The sequence below is a fragment of the Nipponia nippon genome, unplaced genomic scaffold (genome assembly GCF_047370975.1).
Source record: "Nipponia nippon isolate SJK-2023a ecotype South Korea unplaced genomic scaffold, ASM4737097v1 scaffold_2, whole genome shotgun sequence".
In the NCBI taxonomy this organism is placed as follows: Eukaryota; Metazoa; Chordata; class Aves; order Pelecaniformes; family Threskiornithidae; genus Nipponia; species Nipponia nippon.
In genome coordinates, this window is record NW_028262336.1 from 34,282,559 (window position 1) to 34,304,994 (window position 22,436).

Genomic DNA, 22,436 nt, shown 5'->3' on the forward strand with positions numbered 1-22,436 from the left:
CCATAAAAAAGCCTGATACCATAACAACTTAATTTATTTAATTTCTATTTTGAAAGTATTTTGAACTTGTTGACTACTCCATGGTATCCCCCAAGGCACACTTGATGCTCATGTGGCTACTGAAAACACCCTGTCTCACACCTAGAGAAGAGAGGTAGGTACACATTGCTTCAGGCAGCATGAGATGTAATAACAATATAGGGTGCGACTCCCTCGACCCGCTGCCTCTAGGCTAAACTTCCTTATTTAATTCAATTTCACAAGTCGGAGTGATTTCCTCAGACCCAGCCACTAAAGGCACCCAACATTCCTGGACATCCAGCTCTCTTTCCCTGGGTTTGTTCAAGGACCTGAAATACGGGAATCAAAATAATCTCTTGGATCACCCTCTTGTGGTGTTTTTCTTTTGCTTTGGGTTTTGTTTGTTTGGTTTCTAAATCAGATTCTCAAAACACTTCAGACACTGAATCCAGCAACTGCTTCCAAAAAAATCCAAGCAAACAGATATAAACCACTACTAAGGAAAACTATTTGTAACAAAAAAAAAAAATTTATTTGGTGCAGTGTTTACATGCAAGATAATTGCATTTCAGTACCAAAAGAGAAAAGAAGACTAGTAGAGTCATTTTATTCAAAAGATTTATCCTTCTTAAAAAAAATGACTTGGTATGGCTTTTTGATCCTCTGTACTATGATTATAAATTATTTTCAAAGTCCTAGTTGAGGTGGCACTCTGATATTAATTACATTTTGCTAAAAACATACACGCAGTTACATAAAGGAGAGCTCTAAGGAATGAAAAGCTAAATTTAATAAATGAGGTAGTTCATCTGGTTATGCAGAAACACAGATTTATGTTTCTTTGTATAAAACATCCAGACTCTGTACGTGTGTCTGTGATCAGAGGTCTATCACTTGCAACACAGCCTTACTGAAAAACTTTGCCCTTTGCCTTTCACAGCAGGGAGAGTTCAAGAGTCAACCTCGATGTGCGCAGCAGCCAGGGACCTGGCCATCAGGACACTTAACTCACGACTCCCTGCTACAGCTCCAGAGCATCCCTCTCCATAGCCTACATAGAGAGTGACGGCAGGTCTTGCCCTTTTTGGGTTCAGAGCAGCTTAAGGCAGAACAGCACTTAATTACCAAGACAGTCAGACTGGAACAGCCTGACTTGGATGAATGCTGTGTCAAAATCCTGAGGACTTTTAACTACCTGAATATACAGTATTTTTTTTTCTGTGCCTCTACCATAGTGCATGAAAACTTTCCTTCATATATACCAAAAAACATTCTTTTTAAATTGCCAACCAGCAGCTCAGAGATTCAACACTCACATTACTTAACATTTAATTTAAAACATCACTAAACCAACTGTCTCAGCATCCTGCTACGAAAATCTTAAATTGTGATTAAAATTGCCATTATAAGCCTGTACCTGATTATCAAGGGAAAGTTATTCAACTAGAGAGAGACATTTCAGCAAGCAGTTGACAGAATGACTTTCTGACAGGCACCACAACAAGAAAGGTGCTCATTGTGTTAATCCTTCACTGATTAAGATCAGTCACTGTAGCCAGCACAGAACCGAGCGTGCAATCCTTCACGTTTTTTTTAAAAATAAAATTCAAATAGGAAAAAAAAATCATTTGCAAAGTGAATAAATATCCCAGGCACCCATGGCTTCATTTATTCTTGTTCTCAGAAACATCAATCAGCAAGAAGGACAGACAGCGTTGTCATCTGTTTGCCTGTTTAAAAAACAAAACAAAAACCAAAGGTTCAAGTTCTGTTCACAGGCTGACAATCTTATCAATTACTTAGATGCTTCTCAAGAGAATAGCTTCATTAGCAGACAAGTCACATTTATTTATTTTTATAAATAAAATCAAGTTTCAGGATTTGAGACATTTAAAATTATTAAAAACACCCAAACATTTTACCTGCATATTTTTATAAATCCAATCTGTAAACACAGTCATATTCCCATACACTCCAGGTCTATTGGGACTAGCACAGCCAGTTCCCCAGCTGGTATCTCCAACCAGCCACCACAAGGAGTTTTTGTTAGTTACTAGCGGACCTCCACTGTCACCCTGCACAAATACAAGCATATTATTAGTGACCTGGCCACCAGGAAAGACACAATCCATTTCACTTCAGGAATACAGGTTAAGTTTCAAAAAAAGGTAGCCACCATTTTAAGGTGGTCGCTAAAAGAAAATGCAATGGCAATTACAGTATTAAATGATGACTGCTTGCAATAGGGACAAAAATTGTTTGCCCAAAGCACTAAATGAGATAGGCATTACTGACTTTCTTGTTCACAAGCATAATGCTAGGGTATCACCGTGAATATGAAGAGCATTCATTCACTTTCAAGTACCAGATAACAAAATGTCCTTGAAGCATTAAAAAGGACTGGCTCACCCTCCTTGGGTATTTAGCGAGAACCCTCACCCTCTTTGGATATTTAGAGAACTCGGCACCGGCAGCCATTCAGAAGATGAAACAAAAGCTCTCCCTTTTAAAGGGATGCACCACAAAAGGAACTAGAAGCCCAAAGGAACTAGAAGCCCAAACAAAATGTTACTCAATTTCTTTTTTCTTTTTTTTTTTTTTTTTTTTTTTTTTTGCGTAGGATCTCTTTGTAATTAATAGATGATTAACAGAGCCTACTAGTAAGACCACAAAAATAATCAGATCATTATTAGCTGTTAATTAGGAATAATTACCTGACAGGAATCAATTCCTCCTTCTAGATATCCAGCACAGATCATTGTAGGCAAAATCATGCCATTATAGATATAGACAGAATTACACCTAGCACGTTCTATTAAGGGCACCATAACATAATTCAAGTTATTTGATGTTTTACCTAAAATTGAAACATGCACAAACACATATGTACAAAGACAAAATTAGAACAAGCATCATATTACGTTGGTATTACAAATCCCAGCAGCTAGTACTGTTCAAGATGAAACAAACTCACTAGAAACATTGGGACGGACACTTAAGATGTACTGTCCATTGCACAGAGACAACTGTGATATTAAAACTCCCTTCCAAGAGATCAGTGAGTTACCTTGCTTTGCCGTCAGCGTACTGTAAAGCAAGAGAACATGGCACCTACCTGCCTACTCCAGCCCCAAATCAACTGCGTTATCTACAGGAATATTAAAAGCACATGAAATCTGCAAGAGGCAAAGAGGACCTCCCCAGTTTCACGGTCCAGCACAAGTTGCCAGCAATTCCCATATTCAGGATCCAGCTTCCCCAACATCCCCCTCCCTGCCCAGTACCTTCTCATACTGAAAGAAATCTTTCCTCCTTTCCCTTTTCACTTCTTACAAATTTACTTGCATCATACTATTTTAGCCTGAGATGGTGGAAAAGACAGGCTCCTGCCCTTTCCCATGTCCACAGAGGACTGCCTTGGCATACAGCTACCCTTGGTACAGGAGAGGTGGCCCTGCTAGCAGGGGCACGGAATTGTTTCCTGTGTGAATATTTCCGGCCCCTGGTACTGATTTGAGGCTCCTTTGCAGTCTGTTGAATGCAGCACATCATGACTTGCTTTGAGACAGAATGCCCTGCGTAAATATCAGGGGCTGTAAAATGAAAAATGATACACTGAAAAAACAGTGTATCAACAGGTCTGGCTCAAACTGCCCAACCAGCCCATGCAATGCTTTTTTCTAGACTGAAAAGGACTGCTTTACATAGAAGATGAAAATATTCCAGAGCTACTCTTTACCTCCTTGGTACTCCGCTCCCCACCCAGATATCCAGCACTGCTGATTAGGCTGGAACATCATTCCTGGATTAGGCAGACAGACTGGCCGTACAGTATCTACAAAACAAACACAGTAACATCTGTAATCCCAGATGTCCAGACATAATTCAAAATAAATGCATATGAAATATCTCAGCATGACCACCACTTAAATACACGCACACCATGCATTTTCTCTGTACTTTACCCTCCTTGCCGATAAGCAGTACTGTGCAATGCAGGCAGCAGCAGAAAGCTTACCAGCTGCCCTTTCCCAGATGACTACCTCTTCATCTCAAAGTGAGAAACAAGCACAGTTAATGGTTCTAGCTCAATTCATCAGGCTAACTAGAACGATTAACATCAGCTCCTCTGATCAGTAGAGGACAAAGAGGAAGAAAAACTTCTGACAACCACCTCTCTGCATTCTTTTTGCAAAACCCTGCTGAAAATAATCACAATGCAAGCAGGATTCAATGCCCACATACAAGTGTGAAACACAAAATCCTGGTGAACAGGCAACCTCCCTGCTCTCAGCAGAAGAGCCCCTCCAGATTACTTCTAGGAGTTTTAAAATGATGCACTGAAATACAAAGGACCTGTACACAAAAAGCACTTCAAGTTTAAATAATGGTTTTTCCTTATTTTTTACTGCTTGCTTACAAACAACCTACATCTACTTTTAAGAAAGGAACTTGTAACGTTTCGTTTTGCGGTTGTTTGGGTTTTTTTCCCAATCGTTATTTGAGGTAACTTGGTTTACGGTTTAGTCAGCTGCTCCACCACCACATCCTGAAGCTGCACATATAGCAGCTTCAGGAGTGGCAATACTTGGGCACCGACCAGCATTCTGGGGTAAAAGTACATTATTGAGATAAGCCCAAAATCCCTTACCACATACTAGACATAAATAAATTCTACTTAGAAAACCAGAGGGTGTGCCCTCTGTCTCTACTGCACCCCAGTCTCTGTCTCTAAGGTGTCTCTACCCACATTTTGTGTTCTTCCCATAAGTATCTACAAGGATTTCTTGATGAACTTCTGAGGTTTTAAAAGATGCGCTCATTGCCATTGGATTTTTGCCTTAAGAAGAGCAGAATACATACCAGTAAAACTCAGTGGTGTCTCTAACTTCATAAGGGCAACATCATTGTCTTTAGAATCTGTGTCATAATCCGGATGGGAAATTATCTGTTGCACTCTGTATCCATTTCTTAAGAGCATCTCATTCTGATTCAGAATCCCAGCATAAATCCTCCAAATGTACGGGGCAGAAAATTGTCTACAGAAAAAAGAAAGATTAGAAGGTTTGCTTCTTTGGTAAAGAGTCACGGATTGTGACCTTCAAAAAATTGTCTTCAGAAACGGTAGTCAAATGCATGTGTGACCATGAATGCACACGCATTTGACTACCATTTCTGAAGAACAAGGTAACCAAATTGAAAGACATCTAACTCTGGGAAAGCTTGACTCTAATTTCATAAATATATCCAAAAAATCTTTGAAATGGGTTAAGTATCACTATCACCTTAGTCACTCAGCACAGCAAATTATAATCTGAGACTACAACACTGAAGTCTATTGATTTCCATGGCTGAGGGATCAAGCAGTTATTTCTGAGGTCTCACATGTCAGTGGTATCACTCGTGTGTACTCTCCAAAGCACACAAGGGCAGCAGAAGCCAGAATTAGTAAAAACATAACCTAATGAAGGAATTTCACTATCTTGAAAATGTCAGGGTTTTTTTTTGTTTGGTTTTGGTAGGTTTTTTTAAATGTTAAGCATGCTTCCTAGATGTAATTTAAGTAGTCTCTTTTGCTCCAGCACAGTTTACAAATGCTCAACAGAAAACTTCCCACAAGTGTTAAAACTCCCTCCATGAGAACGCTTGCAAATCATGCAAATCACTCCCGCCCCCCCGCCCCCCCCCCCCCCCCGGAAAAAAAATCAAAAATCAAGACTGAAAACCAGTTTTGTGCCACCTACAGCTTGGTTACCATTCCTAAAGCTTTTGCATACCGCACAGCTCAAATGAGAAAGCAAAGGAGGGATAAGATCATCACATAAAAATAAACACTTGCATTCCTTTCTCAAGGTTAAGGTCAAACTTATTTTTCCTTGGCTTAACCTCAAACTGTGATCCAGCCAACCAACCGTTAAAATGTTTTTGCTCAGTGGCTTTTCCCTCCAGTAGAAGCGGTTAACTTTTAAACATATTCTGCCACTGTACACAAGGTACCACAACACCCTCAACTCTCCTTTATAGGTTAAAAATGTACAAAGCACCAGCTATTTTTCTTGTTGATGCCTATGTAAAGTGCTCCTTGATAGGTATAAATCTACATTTAATACTGACTTGGGCTTTATTATCCTGTGGCATGAAGATACGAGGAAATAAATGGTACAGGCATCTTTAAATTGATCACATCTACAGTTGTGTGATATTTGAGGGTTTGGGATTTTTTTTTTCTGTTTTTTCCTTTTCTTTGTTTTTCCTCACAGTGTAATTCAACATCTTCATGAAAACATTGTACTGTCTGGCATTAAGTTTGGTGCCTTAAGTTTACCTCTTAAGTTGGGTGGGTATCTGTGCCCAAGACCACCTTCCAATTTAATTTCCACCTTTAACAAGTAACATAAGATTTTCTTCCTGTAGAAAGCAGACAGATGATCTGCAGCCAGCCTCCTCCAGAACAAATTTTCCCTTAATACTTGAAAACCATACTGCTACAGAGACAAAATACTGTACTTAGCACCTGTATTCAAGGCAGCAGGGAGGAGAGGAATGGTATTTACTTCAGTTTTAAAGCAGAAAGTTGGGAGACTTAAGTAAATTCGTGCATTTCAGCCTGAAGCAAGAAAAATCGCCATTCAAGAGATGAACAAGTGAGCTAGTCGCTCTGTCGCCCACGTGGGCGAGACTCACCCTTCCACGCAGTGTGCCGCCGTCACTATCCACTGCCGGGTGATGATGGAGCCCCCACAGACGTGGGTGCCCTGCACGTGGAGACTGACCTGCCATGGCCACTGCCCCAGCACTGCCGTGCTGCCACCCACGATTCTGTTCATAATGTTCACGCTTTTGGTGGATAGGCCGCACTCTGAGGAGTCAGTTACACACACACAGGCTTTAGTTAAAGAGTGAGCTGGTCTGGAAGATGGCTTCTGCAGCTCAGACTTTGCTAGCAGAGGGGAGTGCAGACTATGTCCAACCTCTGCACTGCTGGCATTCGATACGCTGCAGCTGCAGCCCCTGCCCTGGACACCGAGACCCTGAGTCTCCCATAGCCCAGAGTCCCTTTGCATTGCAAACATCGAGATGAGTATTTGGTAGCTGCTGCCCTCAATTCACCACAAACCATAAACTAGTGGTTCATTACACCTTTGGGTGTGGTATTCAAGCATCTCGGGTGAGCCACACAGGCACATGCCTTTATGCTGTGCAACAAAACAGACAACAGCCGGGAGTCGTCTCATGACAGCCATCACCATCAGGAATGCACTGCCCGCCCAATGGACACATGTTGGAGAGTGGATGCGCCACAGATGTCCCACTGTGGCTGCTGGGCGAGGGCTACAGAGCTTCACTGCAGGCAAGTCATTTAAAGGAACCGGTGGCAGCAAAGACAAAAGCAACTGGGGATCCAACATCCTCCTCGTCTCCTCTTCCACCCTGCTCCCTAAACTGCACTGTTTGAAACTTGGGAACCAGAGTTAAATCATCTGCCCATCAAAAGATGGCAATTATTTATGGAGATTCAAAAGGATTTCCCAGCCAGAGCATTTCAAAGCATGAGCAAGCAGAAGTTTGAGAAACACAGTCGCCTACCTATGCAGCGCAGAGAAACTACTTTTCCTGATGCACAGGAATCACTGCAATAGAAATAAAAAAAACAAACAGGATTTTAGGCACACAGTGAAGCAAATGGCAGGCAAAGTTCACCCTCCAGCTGCTTCCCGCCCTTTCCAGCTACATGTCCTGCCTTCATCCTCATCTTCCTGCTGAGGGTTCCCTCCTTTCTTCACTCTCTCCAGCTACGCTAGCAGCAACCATCTGGCCTCCGCCATTTCCTGCATTCACCAAAACTATCATGTGGAAGCCTGCAGTCACCAGTACAAAAGGTTTGTAAGCCTACTGAGGAGCAAGATGAAGAACAGCATGAGAAAAAGTTGAGCTGATTTATGAAGTAATTGTAGAAGAACCTAAACAAGGGAACCACGGGAACTTTGCAGGCACAGCACTCTACAGGTTTAGAAACTAGACACTTCAGAGCTCTTTAATGAGAATAAAAATGATACATTGCACAGTGTAAGATCCATTTTGCATGCTGTGTGTTCATGTGACTGAAAAAAAAGCTGTACTAGCTGCTGTGAATGTGTTACAGCTGGTAGCTATTGTCACCATACAGAAACTCTTGTTGATGGTCAAAAAGCCTTAGAAAAGTATCTTTGACACAGCAATCTTCTAGACAGCATGGAGGGAACAGGATGGGACATCTCTTTTAAAAGACGAAAGGAAGGATGGAAAAATGACAGCTGTGTTTTTAAAGAGAAGGGAGAGCAGCTGCTGCAATCAGATTAAAAACAAAGTCTCTTTTCCTCTAACAATCCCCATTGAAAGATGTGCTTGCATTATGCTATGGGCAGAAGCTACACTTCTTACAACAGCTAAAAAGACCCCTGATAAAAGGAAAGAAGTTTGTCTTAAACAAAGATACCTGCTATACAGCTTTTTGTACAAGTCTACATTCCCAGCACTTGTGTTCAGCTTCATGTAGCTTTTAAAGCTGACTTCAGTTGCTACCCCTCGACTGTAGTAATATGTATCTCTGCAAAACAGAAAGTCTATTATGAAACCCAGTAGTTTCAGTTTTCAAACAAGCAATAAACTGTGCCAAGCTATAGCTTCTGACATGAACAACACTAAAAATAGGATTTATTTTTTTTATTAAATGCCAGTGTTGTAGTACAGTGCCAGAGACCCAAATTCTTTAAACATTTGTCAAGTTCCATTTCCCATCAAACAGTTACTAGATTAAAATAATATTTTTATCTAATATGCATATACGGTAGGAATCTTCAGCTTCATGAAACAGGGCAAGATGAAGAGATGCCTTTGCTGGTACATTTACAGAGCATAGCATAGTTCAGGTCCAGTAAGTCATGACAGCCACGTTTCTGTGGGACAACGACAGGGGTAGCAAGTGCTACTGTTCTGTCAGGCTTTCTAGCTGAGGCTTTCTAGCTCTGTGTAGTTGCTGCTGGGCTGTATTACTGGAGTTGGAACTACTGGGGTCATTGCCGGTTCAGAGACCTTAATTTAGAGCACCACAACGCAGCAGAGGCACACACAAGTTCTGCCTACCTAGGCAATAAATTCACTCCACTACTCCACGTATACCAGAAGACAGCATTTGCCAACTGTATCACAGAGAGGCAAAATCAAGTATTTCAACCACAGAAGAATTTGGGCTATGGCATTACATGGGGAGAACATGCACAGCACTATGTCCATGAATGTTTATGGTGATCTTCCACACGAGCTGGTGTTACTTGTCTCCTTAGAAGACCAAGGCTTTCCATGCAATACTGGTGATGACAGGTTAAGTCAGACTGGATGCTACTGAGCAATTATAATGAACTGCTACTAACTGAAGCGACCTCTGGAAGACGGTTGGAGGGAATGTATTAGATACAAGTGATCCCACTGAGTAACCACTGCACGTGTACCAGATCCTGTTACTTGGAGCAACATTTCATTTTGATTCTGTAACAGCTACCATCGTTAAAATCAGACCCACCTGGGTTCACAAGAACTAGATCACCAACTGCTTTTTGTTTCAGATACGCATTCTTAAAAACAGCAAGAAGGAAATTTTAACCTTTCTATGTATGTGCAAAGGCTGATGAAGGTTAGACTTACACACTGTAGCCCATGTCTTGACATGCAATCTTCCCATAATCATCATTCCAGCCATCTTGACAAACAGGATACCAGGATTTGCTGACAGGTGAATGAACTTCCAGGATAAAGTTTGGTCCAAAAAGTCTAACTGCCAGAAATGGAAGAAGGAAAAAAAAAAACACAACCAAACAAGAAAACATGAACACCACATGCTATTTTACTGCTCTTTCCTACTTATACCAGCAAGTATTGGTACCCATAATACTTGCTTGTATGTATGAACTAGTGATAATTTAATGCTGCCTTCTACTCAAATTCTGAGTAAATATCACGTAGACAGAAATATCGCAATGACTTAATTATTTTGTGTAAGGCAATTTAAGAATTACCAGTTTAAAAACTCAAGTTTACAATATAGTATTCATCTTTTCATTTCAGCTTTTATGCTCAAAATTCTCTTTCACATTCTACCACTGCGCAAGACTGCAATAGCCAGTCTTTTCTTATCTTTTATCTACACAACCATACATTTCTTTATATATCATATACTGTGTATAAACAAGATATAGTCTACTATATTTATATGTTATATCTTAATACACCAAATTTTTTCAGACAAATGCTGTAGAGCAAGAATGTAACAAGGAGCAATTAGCTCTGACATTCCATGCCCCATTATGTATTTATTTGCACAAGAATTTAATATAAAATAGTTCAAGCAAAAGAACAGATTGAACAGGCTTCTCCAAAAACCTATTATTCAATCAAATGGAGAGGAACAGCTTTAGAGCATATGTCGGTAAATGCCAACCCTGCATGAGGTATGTGCAGAATAAAAGTTCCCAGAGAGAGAATAAGAGCACAGCTGAAGTTTTCCAGAGTGGCACTGGCACAACACAGGTGTTAGAAACAAGATGCCACACCTTTGGAATGGACAAATCGATGATGTTTCCACCTTCCATTCAGCTCTGCACTAAAGCTTCCCTTGGCATCTTTTCAGTTGGAAACACTGATCAGACCAGGCTTTCTTACACAAAGGAGTTATGAAGTAGTTGAAGCATTATTGGGAGAACGAGGAATGCAAAATATGTGGAAAAAGGCAAGCCTGACTGAAGACCACCAGATTTATGTTATCACCTGAAGTTCTACTAAGTAGTCAGCAATGACAGTTCATTCCAGAGACAACGTTACATTCAGTTTTGCACAAGCCCCATTCAAATTAAAAGGCAGTATTTTAAAAACTGATTCAAAGTTAAGCCAGCTCAAACCCCTGAGTCAGTCTTTTTGTTTCAGCTTTTCAGTCAGACTGGAAACAAACTGAATATCTAGATATAGGCTTCAAAGCACTCAAACATCCTAAGCCATTTTAGAGATATAACTTAGGCAAGCTTTGGACAAGGCAATTTGCTAAAAACTCTTGCAGCTGGCTGAAGGTCCCTGCCTTGATGGCCGGCACTCACCACACCGGGTTTCATCCTCCCCATTGGGGCAGTGGCTCACTCCATCACACCACTGCGAGGATGGTATGCACACTCCTGAAGATCCACACTCTATTAAGGAGGTGATACAATTATTCTCTACTGCGGGGAGAAGAGAGCAACACAATCATTAGGCTGAACATCAGCTTAGCCTCAGGCGACTACTGCCACCTCTCATCTTAAGGAATATTCCACTTTGATAGAGAAAAATATCAGAAAGGGCTCTTAAACTCAGAAATGGGAGGAGACCTAGCCTGACACAAGAGTAGATGTATCGCTCTGTTCTTTACATTGCTTGTCAGATTAAGTCACTGATGCAGCTGATTGGATTTTTGTCCGCTGCCTCCCCTGAATAAGCAAGCACCATTAAGTTGTCTAAAAGGAGTCAGCTTTACACTGACAAAGCATAACACTTATAACCAGAAAAGGAGGAAGAAAGCGATTACTCCAATTACACCTTTTTGCTTTCACTGCCATTTAAAACAAGATTACGTTCACCCTGCATAAATCAAAGTGAGTAGAAAAAACCCCTAAGAACACAAAGTGTTGTCCTAACAGTTTTAAATGAACTCCCTTCTCTCTTCCTTTCTTTTCCTGCACAGAACAGAAAGGAGAAGCTCCCAAAACCATAGAAAATTGGTTTTTAGTTTCCTTTGAAAAGTGGCTTTCATTGAAAGGGAAATTAAGATAGCACAAGACAAACTTCACCTAAGCCGAACAGAATTGCTCTAGCCCAGCTTCAGAGCTCAGTCACCCTGGTTGGGGATGACTTCCAAGGCGAATGGATAATCTGTGGTACAGCTTAAAGTGGTGAAACAGGCTGGGCTCATACAACATTAACACACTTTCAAAGCAAAAGCCTCACAGAAACAAATAAACGGATGTGAATTACTTCTGCTCCAAGAGAGATCCCACTTTACCAAAATAAAACGTACCTTGACCATTTACATTCTTGCAGTTAAGGTATACAAATTCATTTCATTCTCCCTCCTCCACTTGAAATTAAGTGAAGTTCAAATTCGGAACAGAGTTCCATTTCAGAGAGGATGCACAGCAGTGACTTCCCTAATGAAATGCATCGCGGAATGTGTTGGCCGCGTACAGTCACGTGCCAGCTATCCTCCATTGCAAAAAGCCTTGCAAGAGGTCAAACTACTCTTTACTAACAGCTACGGTGCTGTACAGTTGTACTGCCCTAGCTTTTGCCAGACAGATTGGAGCTTTCCAGAGAAGCCACCTGAATAAGGTGCTCCAGAAGAGTCAAAAAGCTGATGACATCTCTTAATGTCAAAAACATATTTACTTGATGAAGGGAAAGGAAAGTACAGCAGCATTGTTCATTAGAAAGAAAGAAAAAAAACAACACAAACAAAACTGAGCCATTAGGAAGCAATATTAGTTCATCTCTCAGGAGATAGGTAACAAAGACTTTCCTGTTCTTAATTCAGCATAAAATGGAAGGTAAGAATGTATATTTCTAACTTTAAAAGTTTAATACATCTTTTCTTTCAGAACAACAAAAAAAAATTCTTACCAAAATACCAGATTAAGAAAGCAGCAATTGCAAAACCAATGACTAGTAAAATGGATAATATAATTACTATGGTTTTCTTTACACCTGAAATGAAAGCAAGGACAAAAAGAGAAATTAGTTTCACAAATAAGGTAATTTCCAGCCACCAGCACTATCTATTTCCTTGACATTAAAAACATTTTTTGCCAGACTTTTCTCCATTCCACCACCTTTCCTCCAAATCGCCCACTTTCCTGTCCAGTTCCACCGGCATCCCAGCCAGCTATTACTTCTTCATCCACGGGGAGGTGACTCCTTCAATACAGGAGTTGGAAGGGAAGATTCCTTTTATTTGTTATCTTGCTTTGGAAGACCTTAAGTCTAAAACTGGAAGAAATCCTGACAAAACTTACTTGATGCACATGTTCTCCCGGATGAATGTGCTACTGGCCTACTCGACTGATGGGTAGCAACCCTTGGGACATAGCTTGGCACTGATGGAGCATCTGTTGAGAAGGACTGTGGATATGGGTTAGCACCTACTGGCTGTCTGGCAGAATAGACATTTTCTGGCTGAAAGACGTGATTTTCATAGTATGGCGGTGGACCCTAAATTATAATGTTGAGGGGAAGGACACAGGAGAAAACGAAAAACAAGAGGCAAGTCTTCAATTAGGACAAAATAAGTTTCAGATGCCATTTACATTCAGAACCCTACTAAGTAATTCTGCCAATGCAGAAATACACCATGCATGCATACACATACTAGTGACTCCGATTAACACAGAGAAAGAGATTTCCAGTACATGCCTAATACCTCGGACTTTGAATAATAAAAATCACAGAGAGTGAGGCTGGAAGGCATATGAAGAATTCAGTTTCCTGATCCAAAGTAACTCAACCTAAGAAGGCTTCTTGAGCCCAGCTCTCCAGCTGGCCACACAAACCATTACACTGGAACATCTGACAGGGTAGAAATAAGCATCAAGGACAGTTTTAGGCAGTACCATCATCGAAAGAAACGCTGACAAATAACAGCCTTTGTGCAGTTGTCCAGGTTTAGGATAAATGCTTACTGGCCCATTTTGTCCTATGACAACACCAGGTATACCTAAGCTATTTCTGAAATGCACTGGCCTACAACAGGTTGTGGAATATTTATCCTGGAAGAGCTTTAAGAACTAATTAGAAGCCATTCCAACCTATCCCTTCAAAATAAGCTTTAAAAGCATAAATCTCTCCCAGGAGTATCTGAGGACTTGAAATACTAGTTAATTCAAGCCTCTTACACCTGCCTCACAGTATATATTTCCCTTTTTGCAGAAAAGAAAACACAACAAGTACTCCACATTTTAAAAGACTTGTTAACCAGGACATCACTCAATAGGCTGTTACTTGTAAAGAAATAAAACCCCATTTAAAAAAAAAATCAAAGAATATTTTGAATATTTTGTTTACTTACTACAGTAGAGGTCATCTTTCCTTTGTCAGCAGTACCAAAACAATTCAAGTGTTTGGAAGTAAAGTATGAACCTACATTAAAAAAAAAAAAAAAAAAAAAGCAGAAAACAATCACAACCAGAAGCTTTGTCCACCTTTATTGTCGGTCTTTCCTTTGGAAAAATGCCAAATCTGGGGGAAAAAAATATGCAAGTATTTCAAGAGAGGGTACATATTAAGGTGCAGCATGAAATCGGATCTCAATAGCCTTTCAATACAACCTTTAGGATTATACAGTGGCAACTATTCATCAACACGAGCGCCACACAAACCAAGAAGATTAAGTTAGTGCTCACCCTCACTGACAGAATGGGAGTTAAAGAATATCCTGGCAGCAACCCACATGGTATCAGTACCAAGTTCAGGTCCTCCTGCCTCTCTCAACACTTACTCATGTATCGCTCTGAGGTTTATGACAAAGAAATGAGAACAGGAACAAAGCATCAGGAAATACAAATTCAACTAACTCATTTGGTAACACCACAGCTAGCAGCCCCATAAGCCACATCTTTTTCACTCTTCTGTGTTGCCAACACCTGTTTTCTTGGTTGTGTGTTGTAGCCACCACATCAAAACCAGGGAGAGAAGCACAGCAGGGGAAACAATATGCTGAATGAACACGAAAGTTTTTCAAATAGAGTAAAAGAGAGGAGCTACATCCAATGTTTCAAGCATATAGCAGTTTATTTTAAAGTTAAACATTAACGTTAAGTTAAACCACAGATTAGCAAAGACATAAGAAACACAAAGTGTTTGCTGCCGCAGTTCTAAAACAGGCATTTATACATCTCCGCAAGCAATCATTTTAATAAATAATTTAATCTATTGAGCCCTCTCGTAATGTTACTCTACATGAAAAAAAGCCTAGGAAGTGCCTCAGTCATGCACTGAGAAATACCTTTCTCCAGCTTGCAGAGCAGTACCCTGCACACAGGCACACTGCCGTGACCCCTGTTGAAAGCCATGACTATAAAGAGCAGTTGCATTAAGGCACAGCATAATTCAGTCCGAAGTATAAGGTTATGTTTTAGAACCTGTGCAAAGGTGTCATCTCACCCAAAACTGAACCACAAACATCTTTGAAGCAGGTTTCAACAGCAGCTTGGCACCTTGAGCATGCCAATACTTTTCGACAGTTTAGGAAGGCTGATTCTGGTATTAGATTATTAGTGCTAGCATAAAAAGTAAATAATAATGCACCATTGAACTCTTATTTGCATGGCAGACATGTGAAAAACAAGTCTTACTCCTGCTTACAGTAAGTCCATCAGATTGGTGACTCAGGCTTCAGGACTTCTGCTTTATGTCGCATCCATTCTTACCCAGCTCTTCACAGCAGAGTCAGGAAGTGTAGCTCTGCCCAGACTTAGAGGACAAGTAACAAGTCACAGGAAGATATTTTTGTTCCTTGTTCTCTGAAAAGGAGGGAAAAAAAAAAAAAAAAAAAGGATTAGGAAGTTTAGTAATAGCAGACAGAAGAATACTAGGTGGTGATTCTGAGGTAAGTCAACAGGTACTACGACCAAATCAAAACCCAAATATTTTTTACATTACTATTTGAAAGGCTTTGCAGATTGGCAGATTACAGTCTTCCTCGTTATTTTTTGGGTTTTTTGTTTGTTTGTTTGTTTGTTTTAAATGAACTGAGGAAAAAAACATCTCTGTTGCTTAACTGGCTTCCAACCATCACTCCCAATTTAGTTCTTGTTAATCTATTTCCCATCCAGCTTCTGATTAATAATAGTTTTCCACTATCACACTACAAAACACAGGGAAGTCATAGGTACATACAGATTTCCATGGTATAACACATACACATTTTCCAGTGTATTAAAAACACATTAAACCAAAACTAGGGGGCTCCCATTAGTTTGCAAACATTTAAGGCAAAAATTGATGCGTAGCATCCAATAATGATATAATCTAGTTTTCTTAAACACGCATCACTGATACACTTACAAATGTTTTACAAATACATCAAGGGTACTGCAACAACTTCACAGATAAGGAAGCTGGGTCATGGAGAAACAAACTGACCTGTCAAACACTCCCCATCCCAACAACTATAGAGCTAGAAAAGACTGGTCCGTCTTATCTCAGTCCAATACTTTGGCCTCTAACTCACCTCACACATCAGACAGATTTAAATAGATGCCACATAAAAGTATCATAAACCCACTCTGGTGCAGAAGAGTTTATTGGGAACGAACAACTATCCTTCCCTCCCACTGCCAGTTATTCCTCCTAATGTCTGACAAGCTATAATGGCACTTTAATGGGTACATCTGAAGAAACAAACCTCAAGAGTCCTTTAAAGTGAGCTGGTGGAGTTAAAGTGTACAGAGATCCCCAGGCAAGGAAACAGGGATGGAGCTCACCCCTGCAGCAGGCTTGAAGGTACAAGAGACAGGGCCCAGGGAGCCAGACCCTTGCAGGCAGCTTGCTAACACCTTCTAGCTTTGAAAAAACTATACCCAAATAATGAAAGGTACCCATCACTCATATGCAGTCAAGCCCTTGATTTTCAAAAACATGTTTACTCCAGTATGGATGGAGCAGAACCAGCATTTGGACCTCCAGCAGCACAGAAGGTCCAAAATTGAGTGTGCTTTTGTTTCATAACTCTGAAAGTAAAGAAATAACGCTATTGTTTCTAATGACAGGTGATAATAAGAGTATAAAACGTATAGCCATCACTGGCACAGTATACTGATGAATACAGTGAAACGTACTGCCTCACAGCTCGCAGATATTACTTGAAATACCTTAGCTTCTTCTCATATATACCTTAGGAGCGTTATAATTAAAGTTCTGTCTTGTGTCATTAAGATTAAAAAAATGCATAATTTTTTTTCAATAAAAGTCATCCAAATGAAAAAAAAATAAAAATCAAACAATAATAAAAAATTGAAAATATTAGATTAATTCAAAAGTAATTTAATCCAATAGCTTTTTTAGTTTTTCTATGAATTTCTGCAAATCAATTCTTTCTATTTAAGCAAAAGTTGCAGTAGAGTTGGTCTGTACTTCATTTGATAACATACTACTTAATTTAGACTTCCTAGACTATTAGTCCTCCAAAGGTTTGTCCTCCTCTCTACCACAGTGACAGCCGCTCTGTCCCCAGGACAGGAAAAGCACCCAGCACAGAGTTGTGCTGCTCAGCTGTAAGTGGTCCTCACCACCACATCGTCCTAAGCTCATCACCTCGCTGCTGCTGGGGGAAGGTGAGCCTCCGCTTTTGCTTCCTTCCAGCAGCATCAGGTCATGACTCCTTTATACTGTGCATGTCCTTCGCTAGCCAGGAGTCAACATCCCAAAAAGACAGCAGAAAGAACGAAAGGCAAAGAAACCCTAAACATTTAACCACAATTTTGTTAATGAAACCAGACTTCCTGGCTTTTACCCTAGTTCTCCATGCAAGAAATAATAATGATACTTCCTTAGTACACACCATGTAATAATTGTTAATTAAGAGCAGTACGACGCTTTGGAGGCATAGAGTTCCACAAGTACCACTAGCTATGTCAGGTTCCACAAGCTTTTATATAGAGATCGTTATATGTTGTTTCTATGCCTAGGTGCCTAAGTCAATAGGCTGGAATGATTACCTTCAGACATCTTAATATAACACTGTGAATTCAATTTGGCCAACAAAGCCAGAGGTATATTGGCAACAGTATACTTCCTGCATTTACATATTACTTCCATACATATTTTGTGCTGTTTCCTGAAATAGAAACATCATTAGCTGTTTGCTAAGCGCTATGATAGGTATCAACAATTGAAAAAAAACAACAGCCAAAACAAAAAAAAATAGTTCTTCACAGTTAGACCTACATAAAAGCAACCACATGCAAACAAGGAAGAAGGGAGAGGACAGAACAGTTAAAAGCCAAATGCATGAAGACAAGTTCAGCTTCTAAAAGGAGGAAGCATAAAATCATCCAAACGCTCTATATGATCACTAATACAGCGTCACATCTGAAAAATTAGCAGTTCCCTTTATCCAGAGAAAGAAACGCAGCACATGCAAATGAACAAACTGGCAAAACTCATTAAAATAGCAAAGGAGTAATTCCAGTGCAAAGCTCAACCTTAAAAAAGGGTAAGCCAACAAATTACACCTTTTGTTGATGACGCTAGAAAGTATGCTTTCTTTTTTTTTTTTTATTGCCAACCGTTTTATGACAACCTAGAAGTTTTGGTAGCATAACCTTAAACACAATATAACCATGATACGAAGGTAGGGAGGAAAGGGAGGAGGAGCAATAAAAAAAAAAAATAAGAGAGCAAACAAGCAAAGAGGTGATTCCAGATTCATTTACATGATCTTTTCACACACGGCAATTCCTGTCTCTGCTACCTGGACAACAGAAAAGAAACATGGTCAAGATTCCTGTTTAACAAGCAGCACTAAAAAATATCATGACTTGCAAATGAAGTACAGAAAGGTTAAAAAAAATCCAGTTATGTATGAAAAAGGAAAGGAACTACATAAGAATTTTCACCTCATTTCATTAACAAGATTTCTTTGATACTTCTTGAGGAAGTAGTACTGAATATGTTTATTGTGATGATTAAAAAAAGTGAATGTAATTTACTCCACAGGGTAAAATTTATCCTCTGGAAGGGATCAAAGACAAATTGACAAGCAACTGGACGTCTCAAAGTCATCAAAATCAGGTTCTTCTAATGTCCTGTCCTTTTGGCTAATATTCTCAGTAGAGGTAAGCTCTACTCAATGTGCCTATGCAGTAACATTACACATCTTGCAGAGAACTACACGAGACTAGGTATTTATGTGAAACATTGCCACAAATAGAGCCTCGGCATTCTTAGATCTCCTAAGAAATAGCTTTGAAGCTATTCTAGATTAGCTCCTAAAATATCATCAAACTGTAGAACTACTTAGCAACAGGTGTCAAAAAGCAGTGCCTCTTGATAAGCACTACCAACAGCTCAAATAAAGTCCACACCAGTATTCCCGAGGCCAGCAAACCAAGATTAATACTAGTTCCACATGCAAAAAAAAAGGCATTAAAAAGCTCTGAGCATAGCAGTCTTATTTTAAACAGCTATAGGATGCTGTGTTCCTACTACAAATAATCATCTATTTGTCTTCTCTGAAAACAGATGTTACCATGAAACTCAGCCTATCACAAGTACATCACATGCCTTTGTTTGGAAGGGTGCGGTGGAAAAGGAGGCTGAAAAGCTGTTGGCTAGCTGAGTGGATGATGAGTGGCAGAAGACCCTACAAAAAAAGCTATTTCTGAAATACAAAGGACCAAGAGCCCAGAAGAACCAGATTTGCTGGCATGGTAGGAGATGGACCTATTGGTCAGGCAACAACTGCAGAGGCAGCCATTGCCCACAGCACCCACCACCTCGTGTGCACAGATCACAGCGTTGCTAGAGGATGCAGCAACTACTCAGTACGGACTGACCCTTGACTGACACAGGAGGAGGAGCCCACATCTCCAGGAGCAACAACTCCAAGAGAAATATTTCGACCAGCATCCCAGAATACTGTATCACTTTGCTTTTCCATCAACATCCAGGAACATAGTTTCAACTTATTTCCATTTTCAGGCTAGACTACCATGGCAGATTTGCTCTAGGCTGACTTTCCCATGTACCAGTATAATTTTTAACAGCTTAAGAATGAAAGGAAAGAGGCAAAAAGACATGTTAAGTCACGCTTTGACATCAAATTTTATCTTAGTCCACCTGCCTTTTGGCTTTACATTTACATTGATACGCGCAGTTAACAGCCACAACTGCAATCATTTCCCAGTTTCATTGATCCATGCCACACACAACGTCCGTCCCTTCCCCTGCCTCACGCTGCCTTAGTTGATGCAAAACATCCTTCCAGAAGTGAAGCTGCTTCCTTTGGCTCTTTCTAAATCACTAAAGGCATTAGTGTCACTTTATTCAGGGCAAACAGGGTTACTTAGGTCAACAGCACAATGTAAGAATGCTGTCTTAAATTCACTGAGATCCACCCACACACCCAGAAACCTGAGGTGAAATTCGAGGTCCAGGTAAGCTATGATCATCAGTAAAGCCACCTGAGGGGAGGTGCGGAGCCAGGCTGATTTCAGCTTTCTAAGCTTTGGCCCAGAAGTTTCAATGATATGGCTCCTGTGGGAAGGCACTCTTATCAACAAAGTTACTCTACCGAAATTATTTGACAAGTTGTGGCAACTGTAATGAGAAATTAGTGCTTTTGCAAGAAACCAAAGCAGCGGTGACATTAATACACAATGAAGAGACCCCAGAACTAGATGCTGTTCTAGTTTATTCTCCGTGTGAGCGACTACTCATTCCACGACCTTGAAAAAGCTGCTTAATGTCGCAGCGTCTCGTCTCCCTTCACCACAACGACAAGAAACGAACAACCTCCACCTGGAGAAGCACGAGGTGGGACCGCGCTGGCGTGCGGAGAGCGCTCCGCTCCCTTCCTCCTGCGCCTCCTCGGATGGCGTTATTCGCTCCAAAACACCCCTTCGCCTCCGCTGTGCTCCTCCAGCTCCCGGCTTGCCTTCACCCACCGCTCCGCGGGGAAGCGCAGCTTTTTCGCGCTGCAGCTACCGGTGGAGAAACCGGCTGCGGAAAGGGGGCAACCCGTAAGGCAGAGGGAAACACCGCTGAAAGGGGCGAGCTTACGTGCCCCCTCGATTTTATCAGCCCCGACCCCCCTACCTCCGCGGGACGGGTATTTTCAGATGCCTCCGGAGTCCCTCCGCACCTCCCCAAAGCAAAGCCAAAGTTCCTTAATTAAAAGCCAAAAAACCGCAGGCGCAACTCGAGCGGCCGGGAGGGGGCCGCCCCGGAGCGACGGCGTCCCCCGGCCCGCGGGAGCCGCCCGGCGCCGGAGGGGCTCCGCTCGCCTCGGGGAAGAGCCCGTACGGGGCCGCGGCCGGGCCGGGCGGCGGGGAGCCCCGGGCTTACCTGGGGCTGCCCCAGCCGGAGCGCAGCCAAGGCGGGACGGGACGGGACGGGATGAAACGCGGCTCACCGAGCCGGGAGCAGTCTCTGTGTCCGGGGAGGAGTTACCGGCGGGGGGAGCGGCGGGGAAGGAGCAAGTGCCGCCAGGTGGATGCGTCGCCCGGCCCCTTCCTCTCGCCGCCGCCGGTGGGGAGGAAGGCGCTGCCCGCAACACGCCCGCTCGCCCCGTGGCCGCAGGGATCCGCCGCGGGTGTCGCCCGGGCAGGACCGGGGCTCCCCCTTCCCCAGCCCTCGTCCTCCTCCTCCCACGGTCGTTTGCAAAACAAACAAGCCGGAGGGAAGTAAAGGGAGCCCCGGGGAGGGCCGGCAGCCCCCCCGGACCGCGGCACCCCGCGGGGCGCGGCGGTGGCGGTGCCTCCCGGTGTAAGGGCCCCCCGGGGGGCGGGGGTGCCGCGACTCCCCCGGGCGGACCCGTCCCAGCTTTTGCTTTTGCTGCTCTAGCCTAAGCGTGCTGTGGTGAGCGGGCCGTGACTTTGTTTTCTTTTAACTTAGACATCAGTCTGTGTTAGCCTGCGTTTCAGGCTGTTGTATGCAAATACGAAGCCACAACGACCGCTGAACAGGGCAGGACAGGAGCTGATAAAGATTGCTCATAAAATACCCAGCCCGGGGAAATGATTTCCTTTTTCTTTTCTCTTTTAGGGCCATTTAATAAAGGGGCACTCTGAAAAATTACTGCAATCTCAATTGCCACGTTACTTAAAATGCTCTAGTGACTTGTAACTCTCCTGTAAAGCAGATCTACAAACGAGTGAGGTTTTTCTCTGCCAAAGCTGAGCTCCGCTGCAAAAAAAAAATCCACTTATATCCCAAAACCTCAGAGTAGGACTGGAGAAGTGCATAGGTGTTTGAAGAAATTCCACTCACTTTCAGTAACAGCTCCAAATTAGCTACGATATTGCTGCATGCTACACTTAACATCTCTGTACCGAGACAACAGATAAGGCAAAGTACACAAGCTTGGCATGATGAGTGTTTGGGGTTTGTTTATATTTTCAAATGCATATCAAGGAATTACATCAAGTGCACCAAGAAGCCAAGACCATACCTTCAGTATTTTTCCAGCTCTATGTGTTTATTCAAAGGGAACTACGTACCTTCAGACCCTTTAGTACAAAAACATAAGGAGTATTGGCTGAAACATCTTTAAACTTCACCTTAGGCTTTTCAGCTGAACCTTTTTGTAGGGCTATTTCTGCTCATGCTCTCCCAAAAGGAATCAGTGAGATTCCATATTTTTCCAG

General features: G+C 41.8%; 1 protein-coding gene across 4 annotated transcripts; it reads right to left on the reverse strand.

Annotated features, from left to right (window-relative positions):
- Positions 1-528: 528 nt before the first annotated feature.
- On the reverse strand, positions 529-21,594 carry TMPRSS2 (transmembrane serine protease 2). Of its 4 annotated transcripts, none has more exons than XM_087758486.1 (15): positions 21,136-21,594; positions 15,433-15,590; positions 14,138-14,208; positions 13,089-13,194; positions 12,697-12,780; positions 11,145-11,264; positions 9,703-9,832; positions 8,498-8,608; positions 7,609-7,652; positions 6,706-6,880; positions 4,885-5,060; positions 3,761-3,856; positions 2,736-2,878; positions 1,944-2,096; positions 529-1,751 (listed from the first exon to the last, which is right to left on the reverse strand). In XM_087758486.1, exons 3-15 carry the CDS (start codon positions 14,150-14,152, stop codon positions 1,740-1,742), a joined length of 1,365 nt encoding a protein of 454 aa, XP_087614612.1. In that variant the 5' UTR covers positions 14,153-14,208; positions 15,433-15,590; positions 21,136-21,594; the 3' UTR covers positions 529-1,739. The 4 variants fall into 4 exon arrangements, with proteins under 4 accessions (XP_087614612.1, XP_087614613.1, XP_087614611.1 ...); XM_087758487.1 differs by having other exon boundaries at positions 15,423-15,590; XM_087758485.1 differs by having other exon boundaries at positions 13,089-13,284; positions 15,423-15,590.
- Between the last annotated feature and the right edge of the window lie 842 nt (positions 21,595-22,436).